Source organism: Drosophila willistoni (genome assembly GCF_018902025.1).
Source record: "Drosophila willistoni isolate 14030-0811.24 chromosome XR unlocalized genomic scaffold, UCI_dwil_1.1 Seg8, whole genome shotgun sequence".
NCBI classification, from domain to species: domain Eukaryota; kingdom Metazoa; phylum Arthropoda; class Insecta; order Diptera; family Drosophilidae; genus Drosophila; species Drosophila willistoni.
In genome coordinates, this window is record NW_025814059.1 from 1,228,550 (window position 1) to 1,240,859 (window position 12,310).

The window sequence follows — 12,310 nt, forward strand, 5'->3', positions numbered from 1 at the left end:
TTAAAATCGCTCACAAGATTCAATACAGAAGCTAATGAAGTAAACTTTTTATATAAACATTTTTAAAATCTTCTATGTATGTGGATTTAATTAGTGCACAACGTGAACTGCAAGTATCGCTGGGCAGGATTAAGAAGGCCATCACTGGAGGAGCCATAGTTTCGCCTCAGCTCATATTTGATGGGAAAAGAGTGCTCGGAGTTGAGTCAAAGCGCAGTGTCTATGGTGTGACAGAAACAACTACTGTGAGGAAAGTGTCCTTCATACAGTTGGCCATCTGCAAGATCATTCAGAGGCCAAGGTTATAGATACCAATGGCAATTGTGTGCTAACTGGTCAACCTGGTAAGCTCTGCGTACGCGGATATGTCGCAATCTTCGTCGACAAGGAGAAAACCGAAGAGACAATTGGAGCGGATAAATGGCTACGCACTGGCGATCAGTTTGTATTGCAAGGGGATGGCTATGAACGCTTTGTCGGTCGTCTCAAGGAGAGAAAAACATATTTCCCAGAGAGGTTGAAGACTTGCTCAATGTCCATTCGCAGATTGTGGAGGCTCTTGTAAGTAGAAACTTGAATTCTGTAAACTTTTTTCCTTTGATTTCAGTTCCGATGAGCGTTTGGGTGAAGAAATCATTGCCTTTATTCCTTGTGAATAAATCAGCATGAATATATACATATATAAAATTCAATTTATTTACGCCAAAGGTCAGAAAAATCGAACAACCTTACCCAACTAGAATGTATTCATGTTTACTTTATGAGAAAATTGTGTAAGAATTAGGTGATATATGTGGAGAAACATAAGGTTAAGGCTCAGTTTTTGAAATAATAAAAGAAATATTCGGATGAAAATAATGTGAGAATTAAAAATTAGGGCTTTTTGTCTTGTCTAAATATAAGACTATTGAAAATTTAACTATTGGTAGTAACATTCGAGCATAGAAAAGCGACATTCTTAGAACAAAAGCTTGTTAACGGCTAATACAGGTGACAGATTTGTAGATATTTCAACAAAATCTAATATACAAGCAGCTAACAATCTCAATATGCGGTCTAGCACCTCAACAAATTGGATATATTAACTTAGTAGGAAAAAAAACATTTTCCATTTGAGGAAATCACAAATCATTTGCCAAAAACTGTTCAAAACTATCAGAAAAGGATTCGAAAATGTCAATACAGACATGAATTGAACAGGTTTTGGTCAATTCATCAATTAATTATTACAAGTTTTCGTGTTTCTTGACAGTTTTCAGTAAAGATTTGTGATTCATTTGATTTGAGGATAATATTTTGCAACCCAAAATAATGGGATAACACATTTTATGGAAAAATTGTTGTTTATCTATTGTTATTCCGAAACAAATATTGCATTTGATGCCCTGATTCCAATCGAATCTAATGCGTGTTTAGTTAATTTTTGCGTTAAACTTACCGGAATTTTGGAGGTACGTAGAAACTCTAGCAATGCCTCTAAGGAACCCAAAGTGGAAGCCTGTACATAAACACCTGACGGGGCCAATTTAATGTGACTCAATGCGCTCTTTAGCTCACGGGCAACTTCCTCTCTGAGAAAGAAAGAGGGAGAAATTAATACATTGGCCGAAATAAATATTGGAATTTCACTTACTTGCATATTTCAACCTCATCGGGTTTATGGGCAATAAGCAGATTGATGCCAGCAATGGCTTTTTCCAAATCTTTGGCAGCAATTTTGACACCTTGAGCGGCCTTCACCTCCTTGTGCTCCACATAGGCATTCTTGACACGCAACTCCCTCATGGGCTGGGGCATGAGCAAGGAACGTATTTGTGTGACTATGGGACCATCTGTGCCGGCAACAACCATTGTTTGACCCTCGCGTAGCTTGCCATTGATCAGAATGGCATCGATGGTAGTGCCCAGGCCAGGCAGAGCCTTCACTTCGAGAACAGTGGCCTGCAATTCCTCAGAGTACATCAGTCGTTTGGTCAGCATATTCTGACAGAAATCGGCAATCATAAAGAGAAGATTACCCATACCCTCGCCGGTGATGGCACTTGTGGGCACTAGGGAGATATAGGTCTTGGGATCTGTATTCTCATAGTATAGAGCGGCATTGAGACCCTGTTCGGCAAATTGCAGAATAACATCCTTGGTGCGCTGTTGGAATTCTAGCTGGGTGTTGGCCTGCTGCTCTTTCACCACATCGCGGACATCACGACGTGGCAACACTTGCCAATCATACAGACGATCGATCTTGTTGAGGGCAACAATGAAGGGGCATTTCTTTTTCTTCAACAACTGGATGGATTCAAGGGTTTGAGGCTCCAGGCCATGCATAATGTCCACCACCAGGATGGCTATATCACAAAGAGACGAACCACGATTACGTAAATTGCTGAAGGACTCGTGTCCGGGTGTATCGATAATGAGCAGACCAGGCAATCGATGCTCAAATCCAATGGCTGACTTCACATATTTCGTTTGCTCCTTAATGGCATCAATTGGCACATTGGTGGCACCAATCTGTTGGGTAATGCCACCAGCCTCCGAATCCTGGACATGGGTACGACGCAATTTATCGAGAATTTTAGTTTTACCCGTATCGACATGACCCAGAACACAGACAACACCGGCACGCAGTTCATCTGTGGTGCGTTTCTTCTCGGCCTCGGCCTGACGTTTGATAATACGCGCCTCGGCTCTGAGACGTCGAGATTCGGGATCATTGGCCAGATTGGCATCTTCTTTTTCATCAGCCGACGAGGATGAGGCATCGCTATCGTCATCGTCATCGTCATTCTCATCGTCATCATCGTCGTCTTCATCGTTGCTGTCGTCATCATCGCCCGTTCCATCGTCATCGGCTTTGCCATTATTCGTGGTCGCCTGTGAAGATTCATCTTCGGCTTCTGGTTCTGCTTCGCTATCGGTGGCATCCCAGCTATCCTTAACCACCTCCTCCTTGGGCGTGGTCTCACTGGCAGCGGCGGCAGCAGCAGCTGCTGCTTCCTTGGCCTTCTCCTCGACCGTGGCTTTGGTCTCATCGCCTTCGGCAGCCTCATCTTTGGGTGCCTTCTTCTTATTGGGTCGTATGCGTGTACCTGCAAAACACACACACACACACACGAGAGTTATAGAATATTAACAAATGCAAATACCAACCTGGTCGTGGTGCCCTCTTCTCATTGGGATCTGGAATCTCCAAGCCTTGTGCTTTAAGTGATTCCAACAGTGCTTGGGCACGGGCACGATCTTCCTTTTGCTTCTTGGTCAGTAATTTACCCTCGGCCTTAAGGCGAGCTTTGCGCTCTGCTTCACGCTGTTTTTTCTTCTCCTTCTTTTCGGCCTCCAGGCGTAGAGCCTCCAAGCGAGCCTCTTCGCGCTCATCGTGCAGCCTAATACGTTCCTCCTCCTCCCTTTGCAGACGCTCTTCCTCCTCTTTACGCTTCTTGAGTTGCTCCTGCATGGCTGCGACTATGGCAGCGGACATACCCTTCTTCTTGCCCTTGCCCTCATCTTCGGCTGCTTCTGCTTTCTTATCTTTTTTACCCTTCTTCTTGTTGTTTTTGGCACCTTTTCCGCTTTCGTCGGCGGCATCACCCTCAGTCTCTGGCTTGATCTCCTCTGTGACTTCTTCTTCTGCTGCTGCTGCTTCTGGCTCTGGCGGCGGTGATGGCTTCTCGGCAGCCTTGGGCTTGGGCTCGGTTGCTCCTCGCTGCTTGGCCAATGCTGCTTCACGCTTTTGTCGCTCCTTTTTCTCTTTTTTCTTTTGAGCAGCCGTCTTCATGCCGCCCTCCTCCAAGCCATCGTCATCTTCATCATTGGCAGCAGCATCTTTTTCATCTGGTTTATCCTTGGGTGCTTTCTTATTCTTACGTTTCTTGCTAAACTCCTCGTCATCGAGATCATCGGGTGAGACAACAGTAGTGGTAGGTGGTGCTGGTGCTTCACCAGCATATTCAGCCTGAAGTTCAGCCAATACCTTATCCAAATCCTCATCATCGTCGCCACCCTTGCCCTTGCGCTTTGACTTTTTGCCCTTTTTCTCATTCTTTTTCTGGGCTTTTGTCACCACTTTGTCATCGTCATCGTCTGGTTCGCTTTCCACTGCTGGCGGCGATGCATTACCATCGTCATCATCATCATCATCGTCCATTAGCAACTCAAAGGCGGATTTCTTTGCGGCCTTGCCTTTGCTTTTGGTTGCAGCGGATGTTGCTTCATCATCAGAATCCTCTAATTGTGCCTTCGACTTCTTTTTACTCTTGGTTTCCTGGACATTTAGTTTCGTGACAGCCTTCGATAACTCTTCAGTTGCGCTCTCCTCATCCTCGGATTCCACTTTCTTGTTCTTCTTTTTACCCTTTGCCGGCTGCTGCTGCTGCTGATTCTTCTTATTCTTGACGCTCACCTGGTGGTCACTGTCCATGTCAGAGTTCATGCTAAAAACAAAAACAGAGAAAACGAAAAACATGTAAATCAGAAAAACAATTTTTTAGAAAGTTGCCAACACGACAATTGGCCAGCACCTTGCACTCACATCTCTTCCCCTGAGGAACCGCCACCTCCTTCCGCTGTGGTCAATATCTCTTTCTTGCCCTTTTTAGCTTTAACCATCTTTCCTGGCGTAGTCCCAACACGCTCCTCCGCTGAACACCCACAAAATGCCGTATGAAATTCACTGCTGAAAGTAAAGTGTGCACGCGTCTGCGACTACCCTACGTCTTTCCTGGCCTCTCCTCTATTACTATCTATCTCGCTCTGACAATGTATGTTGTTGTCAAGTCTCTTTGCTCCACACCGCTCCGCTCCTGCTTTTTGTTTGTCCTGCCCGCTTAAACGGCTAGCCAAACGAAATGTCCAATGAATTTGAGAAAACTAATATATGGATTTGCCCACCGACAGCTTCTGCTTTCAGTTAGTCACAATAATTTGGAATTTAGGCAACTGACACTTTTCTATGTGATATATTGTGCAAAATTCTTCGTAAAGCTGTAGACAACACACACAAAATATGTTTTTGTTGTTGCACAGCTGAGTTGAGGTTAGGTATTAGTGATGAGCAAACTGTTGTCACCAATTTATCGATATGTTATCGATGGCTATCAAAAAGTCACATGAAACAGTTCACAAGTGACTTAGGACGGGGCGAATTACTCTAACAATAAAAAAAAGGAAAGCGAATTCAAAAATCTAAGCGAATTCGGTGAAATGCGTGTATTTTAAGATATATTGCATATTATTTGACCATAAGTTAAAAGTTACACACAAAACCTTACCTTATCTAGGCATCTAGTTTATCCATTAATACATCTGAACATCTTTACAATGTCCACCGAAGAAGCATCCACCAGCCGCTCCAATATATCTGAGGCCGGCTCAAGTATAAGCATTTCTTCTGCTCCCGCTGAGGTTTGATTTGATTTGTTTTGTTTGTTATTGAAATTCATGTTTCTCTTCTTCTTGGTCAGGCAAAGAAAGTCGAAATTCCGCCAGAGACAGAGGCAGTACTGGAAAGTGATAGGGCTCTTAAGACCACTGGAAACCACATGTTGCGTTTACAAGAGCTGCGCAAGGAGCTTAATTACATTAGTGAGACGGACTGGATGTATGACAGCTTGGAGAAGAAGCCGCAGCAGTAGAGGACATATCTAGGGCTCATTGCCCTTAATGTAAATTGAAATCATAAGCTTGTTGTCTCTTAACCTCTGTACATTGATGAGCGCACTATCAAGTGGACAAGGATTAACGGCTTAAAGTCCTGTCCAGCAGGACGGATTGCCGAATCATCCCCACCAAATATTGGTTCTTCAAGTTATGTTAAATTTATATTTTAATTAGTATTAATGAACACTTTCTTAAATAATACCAAATTGTATATACGATCTCATATTTTCTGTCATTAAATTGTGTTAATAAAAGGAACTCTGCCATTTATGTTAAAAAAAAGCCCAAAACAAAAACAACTTTGCCATTTATGTTAAAAAAGAAGAACCTCAAAAACAAAAAAAACTTTTAAGAACAATTGGAGAAAAATTCAAATAAAGTTTTCAGTTATATTAAATTATAGAGTTGCCCAACTTAATTAATTACAATCAGTGTGTACATATTTGAAAGAACCGTTAAAGTCCTAGTGCAGGGAGCCATTTTGTTTTTACCATTTGTTTTGCGCTTTTCTTCGCAAATAAGTTTTCAGTTCTTATTCCTACTTCGTTCTCCATGACAAGAGGAAAATGCCTAATTTCGAGCTAGAGGATATCTTTATTGTGGATAAGGAAAATAATGGGCAAAATGCTGATGGATTTTATGTGAGTTGTGTGTGGTGTGGTATAAATATTTTGTGTGTATTTTCCTGGTTTGTTTTCAGCGCCTTTCGAAAAGTCATTGGGTAAAGGATTACGCGGACGATATACTTAAGACCCTGATGGAGGACGAGAAACGTCGACGTCCCTTGTATTACTTATCTCGCCAATTGAGCGATCGCAGGAAAATGTTGCAACTGTGCCAGCATGTGGCAAGTTCCTACAAGTCGACACGTTGTGCCCTTCACCTATGTAAGTGGCCTTGATCCTTGCCCCCCTTCTCCATTCTCAACGATGTGTTCTCATTTACATTCTCCGCCAGCTGTCTACTATATGGATCGCTTTGTGGACTTTTTTAAAATCCGTCAGGATAAATTGTATTTAATCGCTATGGTCTGTTTCCATATTGCCTCGCAAATTGAGAATGTGGAAGCTAGTGTGCCACGTTATATGGATATGAATAATATGCTTAAAAACATGAATGGCATGTCATATGCACCTTCTGAATACAAAGCCGTCGAACGCAAAGTGTTGCAATATTTTGATTTCCAACTAATACGCCCAACTGTGGCTACTTTTGTGGAGTTCTTTGCCTGTAGTTTTCTCACTCGCTCCGATTTTGAGGCCTACACGAAACTGTGCGAGGAACATCCCGAATATGAACGTTATGGCACTTTTCAGGATATGCTGGCCGATCTGGTTCATATATTGCTACGTATGGCAGATTATACCATTAGTATACATCGTTTTGGCAATGAGCCGCCATCCCTCTTGGCAGCCGCCTGTATTGCGGCAGTCCGTCAGTATAGCTGCTTGCCCCAACGCTGGACACCCCAGCTGACTGAATTGACATCGCATTCGGAGCGTATTATTGAACCATATGTAGATATCCTAACACTTTATCATTATTATAGCAAATCATCGGCGGAACGTTTAAAATCATATATCGAAGAATTGGAAGAAGAAACGAAGTATCCGGTAGGTTATATGGGTTATATGAATACTTCAAATGCTGATTCCGGCTGTGATACAACAACGCCAAGTAAAATAGAGAAAATCGAAACGGTCAATATAATAAGTGTGAAGCAAATACGGAAACCAAATTTTGATCATCAAACAGGAAAAGATGACGAGAAGCCAACCAAATCTGGCACAAACGACGAGGATCATCTATCTGATCAATCCATCAAATCAATAAACAAAGAGAATATTGATCAATCATCATCGAATGACAATGAAAAACCGTCCATGAAGCGTAAACGCGATGAGGAACTCTCTTCGGATCTATCATTAAACGATACTGGCCTATCATTAGACATGTCTGAAGAGGAACTCCCAGGTTTAAAAGAGCTTCTGGAGCCAGCATCAAAGAAGCATTGTGGCGAACATCAAGACACTGACAATTCTCGTCACAATGTGAAGTCCGAAAAAAATTAAACAACAATCCAACAATTTTAGTTCACATGAATACACTGGAATGTATTCCTTGCAAAACTAATAAGAATTTACTTACAAACTTTCCAATTTGATTTTCCTGTATATTCATAGTTCAATATGCCCGGAGATGATTTTTGTTATACGATAGATCAAATTTTGCCAAATCCAACGACTAAAATGCAGAAATAGAAATATGAGTACAAACGAATACATATGTACACAGCAGAAGCTAAAGCAGAAGCTGTTTTTTTTTGTTGTTTTCTAAAATGTATGTTAATATTTGCCCAAATATAATTTGTTTCTCAAGTTGTAAATGCTTTTGAAAAGCGCCACAAAAAAAAAACAAAAATGTTTGTTTTAGATCTATAGGTAAATCCATTTGTACCTGAACAACCTGAGAATCTATCTATAGCCCAATCCCATTTTCATTCATCCTCTTTACTCTTTATATACACAATATAGTAATTTTTTACCATTTATTTGTTTTTTTAAGAGCTTTTTGAAAAATCACATTGAATTTAGTATATAATCATTATCTATATATATGTATGTATATATAGTAGATATATATATAAATATATGTTATATTATATATTAAAATGGAATTTTCTCAAAAAAAAAAAGTTTAATAAAAGAGTCAACAACAAAAACGATGTTACAAACCTAAAAATAAAGCATTACAATTTCGTTTAGTCAAAGAAAGAAAAAAAAAAAGAAGAAAATAAAGAACCGATCGTCATTGGAGGGAAGGAGATAAAACATCATACAACATTTGTTTTGTATAAACTAGGAACAAATTGAAAAATGTAATAAGTGCTAAATTATAAGTATGTATATGTATGTATATCTATGCTAAGATTCTAAAAAGAGGTTTATTTATACTGGGATATAGATCTAAGTGTGTTTTTGAAGAGGCGGGTAAGGGGGACGCACATCATTTCATTTAATACATTTATAATTTATTTGTTTTTTTTTCGGTTTTTAATTGATTTTTCTCTGCTACTATCCAAGTATAAACTCCTCTTTATCAATTAGAATTTACAACATTTACAAGAGCTGCTCCGAGCAAGTAGAGTCAGGTGGGGTAGGTTGAGGTGGTGGTGGTGGTGGAGTGGAGTCGGGGGGAGGGAGTGTATGGAATGTTACTTTCATCTGATTGTGTTGGCAAGAATATCAAATCTCATCGCTGCATATCGCGTCGTTTTAATACATCGAAAATAACATCAGATGAATTCTGTTTATCATTGCCAGACTCATCATCATCGGAATCGGTTTGCTCTAGCAATGGTACAGTCAATGATGAATTGGCACCACTATGGACACCAACAATTAAATTGCCACCGCCACCACCGATGGCACCATCACCACCACCATCAGAACCACCACCACTCGCCACACTATGGAAATTATATTCAGCTGTTAAATCATCATTATCATTATCTAAATGCAATGCTTGTTGATGCTTCTCCGCTTGGGCCATATTGGAATATTTGTGTACCAAATGGCATATAATGCCGGCCAAACAAACAGCCAAACCAACAATGTTAATGGAACTCAATTGATCTCCTTTGATTGTGACAGCCAATACCAATTGACAGATATCCTTGAAAATGCCAGCTATCGACAGTGTTAGACTGGAGGTTTTGCATAGCACCATGAATTCGCTAACCTCCATAAGGAATGCAATAAGAGCACCCAATGTGATGCGTGCTATAGTCCATACAATGATGTCCTCTGAAACGTTTTTCAAATTCTCTACCACTCCATAAAGCTTTCCACCTGAAAATGAAAGAGAGACAAACAAAACCAGGTGAAAGAGAGAGACAGAGAGAGAAGTATTAACTTTAAATTAGAACAGGACACATACCTTCAATACCAACTACCAATGGCAATAGAGATGCTATCATCCATGGCTGCATGTGATAGATCATATCGATGGGATTATGTAGACCTAATTTTGATTTTTGCATTATAAATTGGGCAAAACTCCAACGTAGACCACTACTAAGTGAGGCAAATAAGATGAAAAAGAAGCCCAGGGCATTAAACTGTGTCGATTTATAGGTGAACATAAAGAGACCTGTGCCAATGAGGCCCACTATGAAGACCAAAGACCAGCTCTAAAACAGAAACAAAACAAATTAAGTTAAATATAATTTAACAACAATTTAACCTTACCTTACGCTCCAGACCCAACATGATGGCAAATAGCAGTATAAAGACAATAGTTGATGATTTGGTCATGGTGTAGAGGGATATGGGCACCAAGGCTAGTCCCCAATTGGAGAAACCAATATCAATACCACTGGCCACACCAGTTGGTGCCATTTTACGTATGGCCACACGCCAATCCAATTGCACACGAGTCTTGCCCACACGCATCTGATAGATATGCCGGATGAGGGCAGCCAACATGAATTTCAATACCAAGTGATACGTTACTATGGTCAATGGGAATGGCATCTCACGATTGATATCAGTTTGATAGAATGTCAACGTGATTGATAACGTCAAATAGAGCAAAATTGTGGCCAATGTACCAATGGCCATTTGCATGAAACGTGCATCGGCATGGCGTGTCATCATCATTGAATTGGAATTCCCCTTGCCTAATGACGTGGCAATACTAGATGCTGGTCCACCAATTGAGATACCGTCAACACTGCTGTTGCTCCGCGTATTGATGTACTTGAAGTTGGCCAGTTTTTGATCTAGACTAAGTTCGACTTCCTCACAATCATCGTCTTCGCCACCGCTACCGATACCAATGGTGCTTCCACCACCACCGCCGCCACCTCCTCCGCCGCCACCGCTGCCGGCACCAATGCCACCGCCTTCACCGCCGCTCCCAGTGCTGAGACGTTCATATTTTGCAGCTACCATTATCTTCTCACCTCACTTTTTTTCCCGATCGATCCACTCTCTCTTGCTCTTTCACTCTCTTGCTGTCTCTCTGGTCTGTTCGCTCTTCTTCCTTACTAGAAATAATATAGAAGTTGCTGAGTTGGAAGTGAATATTGCTACGCAACAGAAAAGACCCATAACAACAACAACAATAACAACACTAATAATAAAAACAATAGCAACAACTGCAACACATTGCTTACCTTTATTTTGTTATCTTAGAATCTTTATGGGAACTACGACAATTGGAGGGAAGGTGGAAACGACGATCCATATGGTTTGTGGTAATTTGTTTGTCCGTTATCTGCGTGTTGATGTGTGTGTGCGTAAGAAAGGGCAGGGGGTAAAGGATAGAGTGGTAAGGCAAGGTAAGTGTGATTCAGTTAACAGAGTTTTGGCAGTATCGGCAAAAATTGAATTTGTCTTTACGTTTCCATTTCTTTTTTTTTCGCTGGCTTCGTCTTCCGTTTGCCTTGCCAACTGTTTATACAGTTGTTGTTGTTGTCGTTGCTGCTGCTGCTGCCGTTTCTTGACTTGTTTTTTTTTTTATTCAACTGTCTGTGTGTCTGTATGTGTGTGTGTTGATAAACGTAGTACAAAAATATATCGATAGGAATTGCACAACTATCGCCAGGTATCAACCAGCTACCAGCTGATTATGGGTTGCAGGGGTGAGCAGGTGTAAGGGACGAAAACCTGTTCAATAATCTAAATAAAAATGCATTTAACATTGTTGATAATTTAATATTTTATTTTTCAGCTGGTTGTGCGTTTTTCAGAATAAATGCATTTCTCGATGTACTTGTCACAATTTAGGCAGAATTCCATTGCTGCAACACTATGGGAGCTGAAAAGAGAACAAAAAAAAAGAATGGCAAAAACCTTGTTAATTATGCTACTCAACTTTGATTTAAGGCACTTGATTTAAGGTCCATTCTGATTGCTTAAATACTTCACAATTCTTATCAAACACTTTGTATCAAGTTTCACTTAAAATTTGATTTTAATTGCCACTTTTCTAATTGGCACTAAATGTGTTCCGATTAGAAATGCATTTAATTGTTACAAACATTCTATTAACTAAAACGATTTAGCCACTCCTTTTTCATGTTTGGCATCTAGCACGTAACGGTTTTATTATAAACCATGTAGTTAAAAGGATGTATGCCCGTTTTAATTAATAATTCTGTTCAACAATGAAAGTTTGTGGAAAATTTTATATAAGGTTTTTCTTTTACCTAAGCGAATAGCGGCACACAGTGTTCCGAATACAATGAAATTGAATCGCACTTCAGAGGACACACGCTTCTGTTCCTCAGCGGGATCGGGTTGAGCTTGTTGGAGGCGAAACATTTTTGTTGTTCGGCAGGCGGGCGGCTTTATTTAATAATAATGGAATACGATTTCAATTTGACAACAAAAACACCGCGTGTTTTCTTTTCTATCACCTGATTTAGTGTTGTTAAATTAAGACAATCGATAGACGTGCCAAGTTGATCGATTGTTTTTAGTGTAGCCAAAGTTATCTCAGTGTTTTCTAGTATTTCAATTACACGCGTGACAATAATGATTTTAATCGAAATTTAAATAAATTTTAGCCGTTTTCTATTTGAAATTATTCCCATAATTTTTTTGTAATCTGAGTCATAAAAAACTATGATTTTTAGGGGTTTATTTTA

General features: G+C 40.3%; 5 protein-coding genes across 6 annotated transcripts in view; 2 read left to right on the forward strand and 3 right to left on the reverse strand.

Annotated features, from left to right (window-relative positions):
* The window catches only part of LOC6645877 (eukaryotic translation initiation factor 5B), a 49,414-nt gene extending 44,394 nt beyond the window's left edge, over positions 1 to 5,020 (reverse strand). Inside the window, exons 1-4 of the mRNA XM_002068483.4 lie at positions 4,529 to 5,020; positions 3,151 to 4,430; positions 1,634 to 3,089; positions 1,439 to 1,571 (exon numbers count right to left, since the gene is read on the reverse strand). Coding sequence (XP_002068519.2) covers positions 1,439 to 1,571; positions 1,634 to 3,089; positions 3,151 to 4,430; positions 4,529 to 4,605 — 2,946 coding nt within the window. The 5' untranslated portion in view covers positions 4,606 to 5,020. The remainder of the gene's footprint in view (positions 1 to 1,438; positions 1,572 to 1,633; positions 3,090 to 3,150; positions 4,431 to 4,528) is intronic.
* Positions 5,021 to 5,175: 155 nt separating this feature from the next.
* LOC124460767 lies at positions 5,176 to 5,913 on the forward strand. The gene is made up of 2 exons (XM_047012345.1): positions 5,176 to 5,400; positions 5,460 to 5,913. Exons 1-2 carry the CDS (start codon positions 5,317 to 5,319, stop codon positions 5,628 to 5,630), a joined length of 255 nt encoding a protein of 84 aa, XP_046868301.1. The 5' UTR covers positions 5,176 to 5,316; the 3' UTR covers positions 5,631 to 5,913.
* A 107-nt stretch (positions 5,914 to 6,020) lies between these two features.
* On the forward strand, positions 6,021 to 8,206 carry LOC6645880 (cyclin-J). The gene is made up of 3 exons (XM_002068486.4): positions 6,021 to 6,296; positions 6,356 to 6,542; positions 6,613 to 8,206. Exons 1-3 carry the CDS (start codon positions 6,222 to 6,224, stop codon positions 7,725 to 7,727), a joined length of 1,377 nt encoding a protein of 458 aa, XP_002068522.1. The 5' UTR covers positions 6,021 to 6,221; the 3' UTR covers positions 7,728 to 8,206.
* A 359-nt stretch (positions 8,207 to 8,565) lies between these two features.
* Positions 8,566 to 11,168, reverse strand: LOC6645881 (solute carrier family 35 member C2). 2 transcript variants are annotated; one of them, XM_023177585.2, is made up of 5 exons: positions 11,061 to 11,168; positions 10,835 to 10,935; positions 9,906 to 10,705; positions 9,595 to 9,847; positions 8,566 to 9,506 (listed from the first exon to the last, which is right to left on the reverse strand). In XM_023177585.2, exons 3-5 carry the CDS (start codon positions 10,608 to 10,610, stop codon positions 8,908 to 8,910), a joined length of 1,557 nt encoding a protein of 518 aa, XP_023033353.1. In that variant the 5' UTR covers positions 10,611 to 10,705; positions 10,835 to 10,935; positions 11,061 to 11,168; the 3' UTR covers positions 8,566 to 8,907. The 2 variants fall into 2 exon arrangements, with proteins under 2 accessions (XP_023033353.1, XP_023033352.1); XM_023177584.2 differs by having other exon boundaries at positions 10,835 to 11,168.
* A 193-nt stretch (positions 11,169 to 11,361) lies between these two features.
* Positions 11,362 to 12,098, reverse strand: LOC6645882. The gene is made up of 2 exons (XM_002068488.4): positions 11,870 to 12,098; positions 11,362 to 11,478 (listed from the first exon to the last, which is right to left on the reverse strand). Exons 1-2 carry the CDS (start codon positions 11,982 to 11,984, stop codon positions 11,444 to 11,446), a joined length of 150 nt encoding a protein of 49 aa, XP_002068524.1. The 5' UTR covers positions 11,985 to 12,098; the 3' UTR covers positions 11,362 to 11,443.
* Between the last annotated feature and the right edge of the window lie 212 nt (positions 12,099 to 12,310).